The following is a 14,835-nucleotide window of genomic DNA, read 5'->3' as shown; positions in this document are numbered from 1 at the left end:
CAACCTTATCTTCATCCTGTAATTCTTTTCACACTGATTCCCTCACCCCTCTGGGCCTGGCCCTGTGCTGAGCAGTGCTAGGATCCTAGGACAGATGTGGGTTGAGAGGTCTGAGCTGGTGCCCAGTCTTGGAGGAAGGTACCCAGCAGCCGAGGGGGTCTGTCACTCTCCTGTAGGTGGGTGGGCCACACAGGTGATTCTGCAGTCCCTCCATTTGGGTGAGATCAAGGGCAGTGTTGGCTTTGAGAAGGACTCAGTCTCTGGAGCCATCAGGGGCAGAGTTATATTTCACCCAGGATGGAGGATATTCTGTGTTGAGATTGGCAGTTGTCAGAGTTGATCCAAATGAGGGTCAGGATCCCAGGAGGGTCAGGGTGGGCCAGTGCGAGCGAGCCGGGAAAGTCTGGCAGGGTCTAAGCCAACCCCTTCCTGTCCCTCTCCCTCATTATAAGCATCTTCAGTGTCTCTCTTAGTCTGAGACCCCGCCTCCTGAGATTCCGAGGCGGGGCCATGCCCAAGTGCCCGCCCTCTATGCAAATGATTCATCCCGTCCAATCAGCTCCCGGGGGCGGGGCCGCGGCTCGGAAGGCACCTGTGGCCGCGGGACGCTGGTCACTCTGTGCCGCCGCTGCAGATCCGTGCACACGCGCCCGAGGGTCCAGGCGAAGCAGGTGCGTGGGGCATCCGGACGAGGCTTGTCCACACGAGGCTCGTGCAGCGTCCTCTGTCATCCGTGGGCTGGGCTGGGCTGGGCTGGGTTTGGAGGTCTGAGTGTGCTGCTGTGCTTTGAAAGTTGTGTGTCTAAGAGGTGAGTCCTAGGATTGTGAGTTCAGGGGTTGTGTGTCCGAGCGGTGTGGATCTGAGGGGTGTGAGCCTAAGGGGTAGATTGTGTCAGAGGGGTTATGAGTGCTAGGGTTGCATTTCTGAGAAGTTGTGTGTCTGAGGGTTTTGATGTCAGTTGGGGAGGAATTGTGTGTCCAAAGTTGTGGTGCCACAGCCCCTGCTGTGTGTGCCTGTGATCAGTTTCTGGTCTGTGGGCTGTAGTGTCCTCCTCTCCTGAAGCGCACCCCTTCTCGTACCATTGAAGCTCCTGTGCATAACCCCGTGCCTTCCTGCTGTACATGTACCTTCATGTGTCATGGCCTCAGACACGCATGTGGCGTGACCATCTCTATGTGCCTGTGGCTGCTATGACCCTCCCTGCCCCATGCTTTCTTTGCCTCATGCAACAAATGTGGGGCCTCTGTTGGACTCACAGAGTACCCATGTGGTGGGCATAGGGCCCTGGGGTGGTGCATCACAGCTGCCTTGAAGGGGGGCTACCACCTTCCCTGCCCCTCAGTGTCCCCCTCTGGTACACGGGTACAGGAATAGTGCTCACATGACAAACTGGTGGCTATTACGTTCATGGTCATGGTTCCCCTTCCCTCCTTTCTCAGAGTCCAAAGCTGCAGATGTTGGTCGGTGACTGGGGTCCCTGGCCACCCCCAGGCCTCAGCTATACACCCGAGAAGTCAGAAATATGCCTGGCTACGGCAGTTCAGTGATTGAGCGTCGACCTGTGAACCAGGAGGTCATGGTTAGATGCCCGGCAGGGCACATGCCCGGGTTGTGGGCTCGATCCCCAGTGGGGCACATGCAGGAGGCAGCGGATCAGAGATTCCCCCTCATCATTGATGTTCCCAGCTCTCTTCCTCTCCCTTCCTCTCTGAAATCAATTTTTTAAAAAACAGGTTTATAGAAATAGCTGAGGCCTCCGGCCTCGCCTGATGGAAAAATCCTCATTGGGGACTATCTGGACCTTCGGCGTCTGGGTACAAGGACTCTTTTGGGGCGAAGGAACTAGGTGCACGGAAGTATTTAGACGTGGGAGGATTGGTGTGTGGGGTTTGAAGTCAGCCTCCCTCGCTCCTGTCCCGTGCCTGCCTCCCACCACCCGTCTGAGCTGAGGAGTGAATCTTGGCTTCCGGGGAATGAAATTCCCAGAGCTGGAAGCTGACTCTCTGGTCTGAAAGTCCCACTTTGCAGGAGGGAAGACTGAGGCCAGGTACAGACACGCAGGCACTTCAGAGAAAGGAGGGAGCACAAGATCTCCCCCCCCCTCCCCCAGCCCTCTGAGAGAGCAGAAGCCAGGCGCTCCGGCTCTCTGCATGGTCTCGGACAGGTTGCTGCCCCCCCGCTGAGCTCCGTGGCCACCCCATGACCTGAGCAAGTTGCGCTCCATCTTCCTTCCCATCTCCAACTAATGATGTATTTCATTAAATCACTACCCAACCACGCAGACATCTGGAAAATGCAAATTAAGAGGAGAAAGGGAATTAAAATCATTTCTCGCCCAACTCAGATGCAATGAACGTAGACATGTTGGAGGTTTGGCCTTCCGGAAGATTTGAGGCACGTGCACCTGGAGACAGATGTTATTTTTGGAAAGGATTTCTCATAGGCCTGGGATACCATTCGAGTGAGAGAGCTCACCCCAGCCCCGGCCCCTTAATGCCCATGGGGTACACACTCAGTTTGCGTCCCATTTCTTTTCTTTTTTCTTTTTCCTTTTTTTTTTTTTTTTAATATATTTTATTGATTTTGTACAGATAGGAAGGGAGAGAGATAAAGAGTTAGAAACATCGATGAGAGAGAGTCATCGATCAGCTGCCTCTTGCACACCCCCTACTGGGGATGTGCTCGCAACCAAGGTACATGCCCTTGACCGGAATCGAACCCGGGACCCTTCAGTCCCCAAGCCAACGCTCTATCCGCTGAGCCAAACCGGTTTCAGCTGCGTCCCATTTCTGATCCCCTAAAGTAGGGGTGTCGAACTCAATCAGAGAAGGGGCCAAAATCTAAAATCCAGCCTACATCTCGGGCCGAATGGTTTACTGAACAGTCATAAACTGTCATTGTGATGGAAACGCAGCGGAGTGCAGTGATGACAGCGCGGTGCGGGCCACATTGCAAGGCCTGGCGGGACGGATTTGGCCCGCGGGCCTTGTGTCTGACACATGTGCCCTAAAGGGTCTCTCTGGGCACACATAACCTGGGACTTGTGAGGTTGCCCGTCATCCCCAGGCTCTGGAACAGGTGCTTGGACCACATGGTACCCAGGCCCACTTCCCGGACGGGGTGGCCACAGGACCGCCCTGGGGGGCAAGCCCAGGCTTGCGTAGGGACCTGTGTCTGTGTGCGCACGCATGTGTATGTGTCAATGTGTGGCCTGGGAAGAAGCCCCCTCATCCTGTGTAAGACGGGCGCTGTCTCGCTCCACTGGGCTGCCGGTGGGTCAGGTAGGCCCTGTGTGTAAATGAGGTGGCGCGTGGGCCCAGGCCCGAGGTGACACCCGAACTGTGACCAAGCGGAGGTGCCTGTGAGCCCCGTCCAGGTGCATCTCGCCCCACCCTCCATCAGGGGCCAAGGAGGCCTCAGGTCCATTGGCTTCCCTGCTCGGCTCTGCAGGCTCAGGTTCACCCAAGGCCAAGGTGAGGACCTTGGAAGGGAGAGCATGGAGGCTGTTTGGCCTAAGGAGCCACTTCTGTGGGCACAGGACTACCTTGTCCACTTTCCACACCCGCAGCCCCCACTGCCTCCTGACGGGCGCTGTCCCAACCTCCTGCCCAGACGAGACGTCTCCCTCCTGCAGGCACTGGTTCTGCTGAAAATCCTGAGTCAGACCCGGCCCTCCCCTGCTCACGTGCCCTTTATGGCTTCCCACTGCTCTATAGTCCACCCTCCCACCCTAATCCCCAGGCTCCTGGCAGTCTCCCTGCCCTCCTTGGTCTCCCCTCACCCTGTCCAGCCACACCGGCCTTCCCTTATATCTGGAACCCAGCATGCTCCCACCTCCGGGCCTTTGCATCTACCATTCCTCCCATCAGGCAGTCCCATGTGGCTGGTGTCCTCTCATCCTTGAGGCCCCTTTTCAGAAAAGCCCTCCGGCCCCTCTGTTAAAGCAGCTCCTTCCCCCTCCCCCTCCCACCTTCCTGTCTCCCCCTCTCCCTCCTCCTGCTTCTTCCCTCGGTTGAATTTCTCCCTTGAAGCCCTCTGACCCTGACACAATTATACGTCTGTTGTTATCTCCCGTACAAGGCTAGGCAGTGAGGGAGGCCAGGCCGGGTCTGTCCTCTCCCTGCCCCTGTGTCCTGGCACCTGGGGGGCTCCCAGGCAGTTCTGGGGGAACAGTGGGGGACCAGAGAGGCCCCAAGGCCCCGTCTTGGAGTCTCTGCTGCCTGTGTCTTGAGTCTGTGGTGCTGTGGGCCGAGTCCCTTCTGCCCAGCACTGACAGATGTGCTAATTTCCCAAGCAGGGAGCGCGGGGCCTCTGGGGACACATTTCTGGGGCCCCTCGGGGAGATCTTTCTCTGGAACAAAGAGGGAAACCTTGGCCGTTCCTGCCGCTCCGATGTGGCTTCGGGGACCGTGCCGGGGGAGTTGGGCAGCCCCGGGCTCCAAGCCGCCTTGGACAGCAGGGCTGGGCTCTGGATGTTGTCTCCCTGGGCCCGGGAGTCAGGACCCCGAGTCTCCCGGGAGATTGGATGGGGCAGGGACTTCCGTTTGCATCGTCTGCGACAGAGGATCTGGGCTCTGTGGCAGGTGAGCACGTGCGGGTTGGATGGACCTGCATGTCCTCAGGACGTGGTTCGAGATGGCAGTGGGACTTCAGAGGGTCCGTCCCTCGGCCTGAGAGAAGCACAAACACCGTCTAGTTGGCTGTTGTGCTGTTGGCTCTTTAGAGGGCCGTTTCAAACTGGCGGCCTGTGGGCCGGGGGAGCCTCAGACGGACGTGTTTGGTGGGTCAGGAGGTACCAGGTGCCAATGTTTCTTCCGTTGTTTGTTCACTCACTTAGGAAGGGTGACTGTGGGCCTACTGTGTGCCAGGTGCTTATGAGACCATCCTGCACCTCACAGAGCAGACATCCTCACAGGGCGACATGATGATCAAATAAAACAACAGAAATATCCAGTAGGGCGAGCTGGTGTGGCTCAGTTGGTTGAGCATCGTCCCAAGCACTAAAAGGTCTCTGGTTCGATTCCCTGTCAGGGCACATACCTGGGTTGCTAGCTTGATTCCCAGTAGGGGGCTGTGCAGGAGGCAGATGATCGATGTTTCTCTCTGTCTCTCTCTCTCTCTGTCTCTCTCTCTCTCTCTCTCTCTCTTAAAAAAAAAAAAGTTTTTCAATAAAAACATTAAAAAACCCAGTAGGGCTGAGTGCTGCAGGGAGAGACGGGGACCCTGCCTGGGAAACCGGTGCTTCCAGAAACAGGAGTCTGGCTCAGCCTTGAAGGAGAGCTCCCGGACCGGGCACTCCGGGGGAGGGCGCAGCCTGGGCTCCGGGAGAGGGAAGCGCTGTCTGGGTTGGTGTGTCAGCCGCCTGGGAAGGGACAGAGGTGGTCTGGGAATTTGCCGGTACCTGAGGCCTCCCCAAAAGGAGGAACCAAGGGGAGGGGTGCAGAGCTCACAGGGGTGCAGAGCTCCCTCCACTGTACAAGCAGGGAAACTGAGTCTCAGTTCTGTCTGTGCAGCCAGGATTTTTTTTTTTAGGCTGGTCAAGTGAAACAGTGGGAGTGGAGAAGGGACAAAGAAATCTGTAACTGGCTGTGATCAATTAGTTGTAAGACACCACTGCACTCGGACCAGCCGGGAGCCAGGATTTTTAAAAAATATAGTTTTATTGATTTTAGAGAGGAAGGGAGAGGGGAAAGAGAGAGATGGAAACATCATTGATGAGAGAGAATCATTTATTAGCTGCTTCCTGCACAACCCCTACTGAGGACTGAACCTGCAACCCAAGCATGCGCCCCTGACCGGAATCAAACCCAGGACCCTTCACTCCCCAGGCCAACGCTCTATCCGCTGAGCCAAACCAGCTAGGGCTGGAGCTAGGATTTGAACCCTGGTCTGGCCAGGCCCCCAGCTGCAGCCCTGGCCCCTCAGCGCATAGCCATAATGGGCCCTCCCAGGAGCAGGCCTGGGGAGGGGGCTATAAAGGTGGGTCTGAAGATTCACCAACGGGCCTCAGTTTCCCCAAGGATGCCAGAGGGAGCTAGGAACAAAGGGACCCCCAAAGGGTCTCCTCCCGCTGGAACATTCTGGGTTTCTAGGACTCAGAGCTGCATGGGGTGACACACCCCACCCTCAAATCCCCGGTTCCCTTGGAGGGTGCTGACTCCTGCCTTGGGAAGCCAGAGGGTGGGTGACACCACTGGCGGGAAGGGCCCAGCCTGTGTCTGGGAGCTTCATGTCCTGGGGGTCAGCATGGAGTCTGCATCTGTTGGGGAGCTTTGAGAGCCTGCTCACTGTTGGCAAGGGGCCTGGTGTGTTTGGAATGTCTGCTTGTATTTGAGGTTCGGTGTGCATTTGGGGGATCAGCGTGTGCGGAAGGCTCTGAGTGTGCTGGCGATCTGTGGGGATATGGGGGTTTGAAGAGCTATGCGGGTTTGGGGTCCTCGTGGATTGTGCACTTCATGTTCCGGAGCACTTTGTATGCAGGAGCCCGTGTGTTGGGTAACGCGTGTTTCTGGAGCTCCGTATGTTTCAGACACCTGTGGATGTTTCTGCGTGCGTGTAGGGGAGTCTCCCTACCCTCGCCCCTTTGTCCATATGTTCCTGCCCCCTGTCCTCCTGGCCTTCCTCCATCTGCCTGGGGCCCTCATTCTGAGCTGAGGGCCCTCCTCCAGCCCAGGAGCAGTGACCCCAAGGACAGAGCCCAGTGACAGGGGAGGAAGGTAAAAGCATCTACAGAAAACCGGCTCCTGAAGCCCCACCCGCCTCAGGCACCCCCGGCTCCCCATTTTTCAGGGGAGGAAACGGAGGCCACGAGTACTTTGGCCACAAGGGAGTCGCTGCCAGAGCCCACCTTGTCCCCGGGGGCTGCTGTGGGCCCCACCAGCCCTAGGTCACCCACAGTGCCCCCCTCTGAGGCCATCGCCCAGGCCCCTGGGAGGAGGCGGGCACAGAGCTTGGGCAGGTCATTGGCAGCTGGGGTCAGAGTCACCAGAGCCCTCAGAGGGGTGGAGGGGGGGTCCCGGCTTTCCAAGGGGCTCTTCCTGTCGCCGGTAATGAGGTACTTGGGGAGCAGGTGATGAAACCAGCGCTGGGGTTGCGTGAGGCGTTCTGGCCTGATTGCTGCGGAGGCCCAGGAGCAGCGCCCCCTCCCCGCCACCTCGCAGAGTCCCCGCGGGCCCACCTCCCCCCACCACCCACCTGCCTCTCACTTCTCCTTTCCTACCCTCCTTCCCGGCCTGGTCCCCACCGAGCTGTGGCCTCCGGGCTGTGGCCTCCGGGCGGGCGCAGGGGCCTGGCGGCATGCTGTCGCTCATCCCCCGATTCAAGTCCCCGTGGGAGCCCAGAAGAGGAACTGGCTCCGTCCCTGATCCTTTCTCTCAAACCCTCACGGCAACGCCCGTGAGGCCACGATTCTGTGGCCCATTTTGTGGGGGAGGAAGTGGGGGCTTGATGTTGCCAAGTCTGTCCTGTGCTCGTCGCCATGGCACCTGACTCAGCGCTCCTAGTCCCAAGGCCCAGAGACACTTTGTGGGCACCATTCCCCACCCCCAACCCCTCCTCCCCAGCTGGTGGAAAAGGATTCTTAGCCCCATTTACAGGTGAGAAGACCCGAGTCCTCACGTGGAGAGGCCAGTGGGAGAGTGGGGTTCCTTTCAGGCCCCGTCTCCATCACCAGGGGCTCGGGGGGGCGGGGGGGCGGGGTCTCACCAGGCCTGGGAAGCGACAGTCATGGCTTGAAGGACCCCTGGGATGTTTGTTGATTGACTTAGTGACCACGAGTCTCATCACAGAGAGTTGATGGTACCCCAGAAGCTCATGAAAATCTTCCTTCACCCCCAGCGCTTGCCCGGCATCGTGCTCAGGCCTGGGGCCCGGGCTCCTCCCCACCCCAGGTGTGTGCTCCCCTCGGTAGACAAATGACCCATACACTTCTGCCCAGCTGCACCCCATTTCAGTTCGGGGGCCCTGTCTCTCACCTCAGCCTCTCCCTGCCACCTCTCTCCTGCCTAGACAGCTGCTGCTCCCCACGGCAGCCAGGAGCGGACGGGAGGGAGCTTTTAAAAAAAACACGTTTGCTTGAGACAAATCACAGAAACCATCCAAGTAGAACGCACAGATTTGCACACACTGAACACATCCCTGTACCCAGACCCTGGACTGGGGACCAGATCCCCCGTCTCTAGGACTCCCCCGCCCGGGCGGCCTCTGGGCGGACACCCATCGCCGGGAGGGAGTTTTGCCCGTTCTGGAACGCCATGTAGACGGGCTCACATGGCCGGTCTCCTCCGCGGCGTCCACGCTGTGGGACTGGCACGGGTCTAGCAGAGGCCGCCGCGCGGACGCACGGGGCCAGAGCGCATCCTTCCTCCGTGCGATGCCGCAGTCCGCGGTGGCGTCGGCCGGGAAGCATTGCCACTCCCCCCGCGGAGGGTGTCCGGCCGCTTCCAGTTTGGGGCCGTGATGAACGGAGCCGAGTCCTCTGGCAAAACCTAGGCCCGTTTCTATTGGTGCATGCTGAGCTGAGAGGTCACTGTGTCACAGGTGAGCCATGTTCACATTCAGTCCGTGCCAGTTCTCCACCGTGGCTGCACCTCCTTCCCCTCCCGCCAACAGCACATGAGAGTCCAAGGTGTTTTGTTTTTGTGTGTTTTTTTTTTAACTTTAAAGCCATATCCTGACCCTCCTCGGCCCCCAAACTCTCTGTGGCTTCCCGTTGTCCTCAGAGTAAAGCCCACAAAAACCTAAACGACCCAAAACCTCCACAATCCTCCCCACCACCATGCTCCCCACCTCTCCGCCTGGCCATGCTGTCTAGCCACACAGACTTCTTTGCTTTTTTACTTTTTCCCCCCCAAATGCCAAACTCACGATCACTCTGACCTTTGGCCCTTGCAGATCCACAGCCAGGACCACCTTCCCCCAGACCTCCCACCACTGACTCCCCTCACGCTCCTGTCCTTTAAGCTCTGATAACAGCCGTACAGCCTCGGGGCCCGCTGTCTGTCTGTGGTAGGTCTCAGTCACGTTTCCAGGCTTCCGCGGCCGTGGCTCTCCTTCCACTTTCTACCTCTGAGGTCTGCTTTCCCAGTGGTCGGAGCATGGTTGATCGTAATGAATGCTAAGTACAAGGGTGTGAAGAAAGGGGTGGGGAAGTGGTCTCTTGGTTTCAAATGCCCACCCCACTGCCTATCCGCTCAGTCTCTCCCCTGAGGCCCGATTCCATGCTTCCTCCTCTGAGATGCCCTCTGGAACTTCTCCTGACCCGTCCTTCTTGCTCCATTTCCTGTCCATGGGTCTACCTCTCCGCTGGGCAGATGCCACAGACTCTCTGCTCTCTGGCTGGGCATGGGTGTGGGGGTGCACAGAAGAGGCTCCCCAAACCTCAGCCTCCCCCCCGCTCGTGCCTGGCACATTCAGCGGCCACCACCACCTCCCCCCAGCAGTTCCGATCACGCCAACATCTGGAGCGCTGGCCGCTGGTCTGTCTGCGGCTCGGGGTGGGGATTTGCATGTGAGTGCAAATATACATGCACACCCCGGGTCTCCCACCCCCACATTCCTTGGCTGGCCCTTCACACCTGGGCCTGAGACAGGTCCACTCGGTGGCTGGATTTGCATGCGCATGTATTTCTGGGTAGGGAGTCAGCTGGGGGAGTCTGAGAGGAAGTTGTTGAGGGAAGCTGGGGGTAGTTCAGACGTGCCTCTTTTAACCACTCCATTCACCAACTCTACCCAACAACCCCTCTATCTGACCCTGAGGCTTCCAGCCTGGATCCCAGCTCCATGGATGTACACATCCCCAGCCCCACGGGGTCAGAACGGAAGGGAAGGATGGCAGCTGTAGCAGTCTAGACTGAGATCAGGAGGGCTTCCTGGAGGAATGGATTAAAAACACACACACTATATTTATTATTTTATTTTTAAAAATATATATTTTATTGATTTTTTTACAGAGACGAAGGAAGAGCGATAGTTAGAAACATCGATGAGAGAGAAACATCGGTCAGCTGCCTCCTGCACAGTCCCCAATGAGGATGTGCCCGCAACCAAGGTACATGCCCTTGACCTGAATCGAACTGGGACCTTTCAGTCCACAGGCTGATGCTCTATCCACTGAGCCAAAACGGTTTCGGCTGTATTTAAAATGTTTTTATTGATTTTAGAGAGGGAGAAAGGAACAGGGAGAGAGAAGCATCAGTCCGTTGCTTCCTACATGCTTCCTACTAGGGTTCAAGCCTGAAACCCCTGCCAGGAATTGAACCAGCCACCTTTGGTTCATGGGATTATGCTCAACCAGCAGAGCCGCACAGGCCAGGGTGAGGGATGAGTTTTTTGAGCTGGGTTTTGACGTGTGAATAGGAGTTGTTGAAGGTAGAGAACGGTGGGCAGGGACTGACCGGGGCAGGGCCTTGAATGCAAGGCTGGGAAGTGACACTGCCTCCTGATGGTAGTGGGGAGCCATGAAGAGTGTGTGAGCAGGGAGGGACAGGATCAAGGCTTTGTGCTGGGCTGATCCCTCCAGGGCCAGCGCAGGGGGTGACTGTAGTTCCTGGGAGAGGACTGGGAGTTTCAGGGTCACGGGAGGTTAGAAGAGTGTCAGGCCAGACCCTGGGGGACCTTCTGACGGACCCAAAGAGACGTGGGATACCCTGACCTCACCCCCAGTTTCTGTCCAGATGGATGCGGCTCTGGCCTCTTCTCCAGCATCCTGCCATCTCTACCCTGGCCGCCCCCCAACCCCCCAGCAATGATAACTAAAACTCCATCCCGCTTTTTCCAACCCTCCCACGGCTCTCGTTGCTCTTAGACCCAACCTCGAAGCCTCCCCCACAGCTCAGAGGACCCAGAGGGGCCCTGGTCTGAGGCCTCTCCCTCAGGCTCCTCCCTCCAGGCTTGCTGCTGCATCTCGTCCCTGCTCAGGGCCTTTGCACCTGCTGTCCCTTCTGGCTGGAGCTCACTTCCTGTCTCAGTTCAGAGCGACCCCCGTGACCTTCTGGCTCTCTCGGCTCCCTCATGGTGTGACCCCTGCCCCCGCAGGGATGTCCTTGTCTAAAACGGGGACAGCCTGAGAAGGGGCCGGAGTCAGATACTCCAGGCTCAGATTCTCAGGTTCATGTCCCAGGTTCCCATGGGACCCCGGGCGTGGGGGGCACTTCCGGAGTCATCTTGGCACCGGGACCTCCGGACCAGGGCCCCACTTCTGTCCCCGGGGACCCATCCGGGCGAGGGCACCACATCCCAGCCGTGGGAAACGAGCCCGCTTCCAGCCAGGGATTAAAATTAGCCCCAGAGGTTAAATTTAGCAAATCATTCTGGACCTGGGGTAGGGGGGTGGGGTGTCTGATCGGCTGGGCTCTGCCTAGTGGTGACGGCTCAGAAAGCCAGCCCAGAGAAGGCAGAGGGCACTCCTGCAGCCACACAGCGAACCACTTATGACGGCCAAGGCATCTGACAGCCCCGGGCCCTGGGCCTCTGTGGTGCAGGGGGTCCCACCCACTCCCTCAGAGAAGCAGCTATGGCTGCTCTCGGAGACAGACCTCATTTCCCTACCCTTCCCCGGGGCCTGTTTCCAGGTCTGGGCCAGGTGCTCTGCATTTCACACCCACCCAGTCACACAACGGCAAGCTGAGGCCGGGGGAGGCCCCGGTGGCTGAGGGCTGCCCCGTGGGCTGGAGACCGGCTGGGATCTGAGCGCTGCCCCCTTACCCTGGGCGGGCCTGTGATGCTGCCTCGGTCACCTGTGACACGGGAGGGCTGGGGGTCCAGGGTGGTCCCAGAGTAGTGGAGGGGTGTCGGGGGCCTCAGGGCCTGGGGTGGCTGACTGGACGGCATGATGGGTGCCTCCCGGCAGGTTTCTTCGTCCCAAGGACCCCTGCACGGGGCCCTGGGGAAGCCCTGGCCCACATGCTGCTGGTCTTGGGGACATGCTGTCCGCCCTGGGTTGCCCGCTCTCCCTTTTGGGGCTCACACTGGGGAGATCTGAGATCCCCGGGAGGAGGGTCAGGGTGTCGCCCGCGTTGCTCTGGGCCCAAAACGGGGTCTGAGGGCTCCAAGCCTAAGGTCTCTCCAGGGCGTCCTCGCCTCCTCCTGGTAGAAAGGGGGGCAGGGTGGGTTTCTGTTATTTAAAGTTTTTTGTTGTTTTTTTAATTAAAAAAATTTTTTAAACAGAAATAGTCCATAATCACTTTTGGGAAAGTTAGAAAGTTCAGATAATCAAAAAAGGGGCAGGGGGAGAAGACATAAGAGGCTGCACATTGTATGATCCCATTTACATAAAATGTCCAGAACAGGCAACGCGGGAGAGGCAGGGAGCAGTCAGTGGATGCCGGGGGTGGGGGCGGGGGAGTGATTACTCATGGGAATGGGGTCTCTTTTTGGGGATGAAAATTTCCGGAACTGCATAGAGGTGATGGTTCTACAACATTGTGAATAACTAAATGCTACTGAATTGTGCACTTTAGTTTTAAAATATTTTTTATTGATTTCAGAGAGGAAGGGAGAGGGAGAGACAGAAACATCAATGATGAGAGAGAATCATTGATCGGCTGCCTCCTGCATGCTCCCAACACACACACACACACACACACACACACCCCTAAGCCCCATAACCCAGGCATGCGCCCTGACCTCCCGGCTCATAGGTCAGCATCCGACCACGGAGCCACACTGGCCGGACTTGTTTGTTTCCGTAACCGCAGGCCTCGGTCTCAGTTTGAGGAGCGATTGGGTGTTGTATGAGTTGAAAGGTGTCCGAAGGGCGGGTCAGGCTCACGTTCAGAGGCTCAGGATGGCAGCGGAGGTCCCTCCGACCTGGCCTGCTGAGGGCTCTCAGGCTGTTGCCAATATTCCCAATGGCAGTACATGTGTGGCATCTGCCATGTGCCAAGCAGGTGGGTGAGCAACCATGAGCAGCACACAGCACTGCCATCCCTCCTGCAGACAGATGCCCATGGAGCTCAGGGCTCCCCCCGCCCCTGCCCCATTGTTACCAGCGGGGAGTTTTTAGAAGCTGGGGCAGGAGCATCTGTACCGCCATCTGTTGGCCTGGGCCAGCCTTCCCCTCACGTGGAATTGGTGTGGAGGTGTTCGCTGAATATGGACTGTATCCTGGTCTGGTTGATTGAGAATGGGGTCCTGCCCCGATGTCCCCCATCAACTCTCCTTGGTGCCTGGCAGGGGAAGTGAGGACAGAGGAAGGCTGGCTCCCTGACCCCACTGTCCACCCACCCACTCCGTCCTCTTTTCCCTCTCCCACAGGCCAAGGTTGCTCTGCCCAGCCCAGGACCATGGGGAGGAAAAAAATCCAGATCTCACGCATTCTGGACCAACGGAATCGTCAAGTGAGTTCGTTGGGTGGGAAGGCAGGCGTTCATGGCAGGGGACACAGCCTGGGCAAAGGCCTAGCCATTTGGGGGGATTACAGGGGAATGAGTCTTGATGGCATGTCTAGAGTTTGAGATGTAGCATTTGCTCATTTTCTTAATGATTTTTTGAAGTCCTGGTCACAGAGGAGATGGACCAGAGGGAGGCACAGAACTGGGGAAGCTCAGAGAGGGAGTGTGGCCTCTGCCTAGGAGGCCAAGGAAAACGTCCCAAAGAAGGGGTCATTTGGGATGGGCTTTGACGCATCAATAGAAGTTTGCCAGGTTGAGAAGTGAGAAGAACAGCCAGGAAGAACAGCACGTACAGAGGCACAGAATCACGGGGCATGTTCAGAGAGCAGTTAGGCCCCTCCTTCTCCTCCACCCCACCCCAAGTCTTTGTCTCCTCCCTCTCCCCTTGGGTGCTGGGTCTAGGTGACTTTTACCAAAAGGAAGTTTGGGCTGATGAAGAAGGCCTACGAGCTGAGCGTGCTCTGCGACTGTGAGATCGCGCTCATCATCTTCAACAGCGCCAACCGCCTCTTCCAGTACGCCAGCACGGACATGGACCGGGTGCTCCTGAAGTACACCGAGTACAGCGAACCGCACGAGAGCCGCACCAACACCGACATCCTCGAGGTACCGGGCCCTCCTCCCGCGAAGCCACGCACTCTGCTGGCTCGGAGGCTGGGGACTCGGAAAGAGGAGTGCTGCAGGCTGTCTTTGCTGCCAGTTAACGCAGGCTTAGGGTATTCGAGTGTCCCTCTGGGGCAGTTACCCGGCCAGCAGAAATAAAAACACCCACCGGCCCTGGCTCAGTTGGTTGGAGCGTGGTCCCACACACTTAAAGGCTGTGGGTTCGATTCCCTGTCAGAGCCCAGGGTTGTGGGCTTGCTCCCCGGTAGAGGGCGTGCAGGAGGCAGTCAGTTGATGTTTGCTCTCACATCGATGTTTCTCTCTCTCCCCCCCCCCTCTCAGTTTCTCTCTCTCAAAAAAATAAAAAAACCTTTTAAAAAAAATCAACCACTATAGATTGAAAGCTGCACTAGGTGCCTCTTATGTACATTATCTCATTTAATCCTATCGCCCATTTGGTGAGGACAGAACAGAGAAGAACAGGCACCGTGGAGCAAGCTGACCTCGCTGAGGTCCGGACCATGCAGCTCTCTGGTCCCAGGGAACTCAGAAAGTCCTGTAAAGCTGTCTTCAGGTGCTCCGTTTCTTTTCTTTTTAAAAAACATATATTAATTAACTTTTTACAGAGAGGCAGGGAGAGGGATGGAGAGTTAGAAACATCAATGAGAGAGAAACATCGACCAGCTGCCTCCTGCACACCCCCTACTGGGGATGTGCCCGCAACCAAGGTACATGCCCTCAACCAGAATCAAACCCGGGACTTTTCAGTCCACGGCCCTATCCACTGAGCCAAACCAGTCAGGGCATGGTGCTCAGTTTCTTGATATTTATTATGCACCTA

General features: G+C 57.5%; 1 protein-coding gene and 2 long non-coding RNA genes across 4 annotated transcripts in view; 2 read left to right on the top strand and 1 right to left on the bottom strand.

Moving 5' to 3' along the window:
• The window catches only part of LOC118725991 (myocyte-specific enhancer factor 2B), a 26,942-nt gene that overhangs the window by 9,455 nt on the left and 2,652 nt on the right, over positions 1-14,835 (top strand). The window contains exons 1-3 of one of the 2 annotated variants that reach the window (XM_036450327.2): positions 136-671; positions 13,255-13,337; positions 13,794-13,997. In XM_036450327.2, the coding sequence (XP_036306220.1) occupies positions 13,284-13,337; positions 13,794-13,997 (258 nt within the window). In that variant the 5' untranslated portion in view covers positions 136-671; positions 13,255-13,283. Of the gene's footprint in view, positions 1-135; positions 672-13,254; positions 13,338-13,793; positions 13,998-14,835 lie in introns of those variants that run through there. The other variant, XM_036450325.2, reaches the window with a different exon arrangement.
• On the top strand, positions 701-5,623 carry LOC123652876. Its single transcript, XR_006742425.1, has 3 exons — positions 701-712; positions 1,261-1,270; positions 5,543-5,623. It is a non-coding gene; the product is annotated as an uncharacterized LOC123652876 (long non-coding RNA).
• The window catches only part of LOC118726001, a 22,108-nt gene continuing 12,809 nt past the window's right edge, over positions 5,537-14,835 (bottom strand). The window contains exon 3 of the long non-coding RNA XR_006742424.1: positions 5,537-5,618. This is a non-coding gene — a long non-coding RNA (uncharacterized LOC118726001). The remainder of the gene's footprint in view (positions 5,619-14,835) is intronic.

Source organism: Pipistrellus kuhlii, unplaced genomic scaffold (genome assembly GCF_014108245.1).
Source record: "Pipistrellus kuhlii isolate mPipKuh1 unplaced genomic scaffold, mPipKuh1.p scaffold_m20_p_21, whole genome shotgun sequence".
Taxonomy (NCBI): Eukaryota; Metazoa; Chordata; class Mammalia; order Chiroptera; family Vespertilionidae; genus Pipistrellus; species Pipistrellus kuhlii.
Note: the sequence above shows the minus strand (reverse complement) of the source record. Positions and strands in the feature narration are given on the sequence as shown.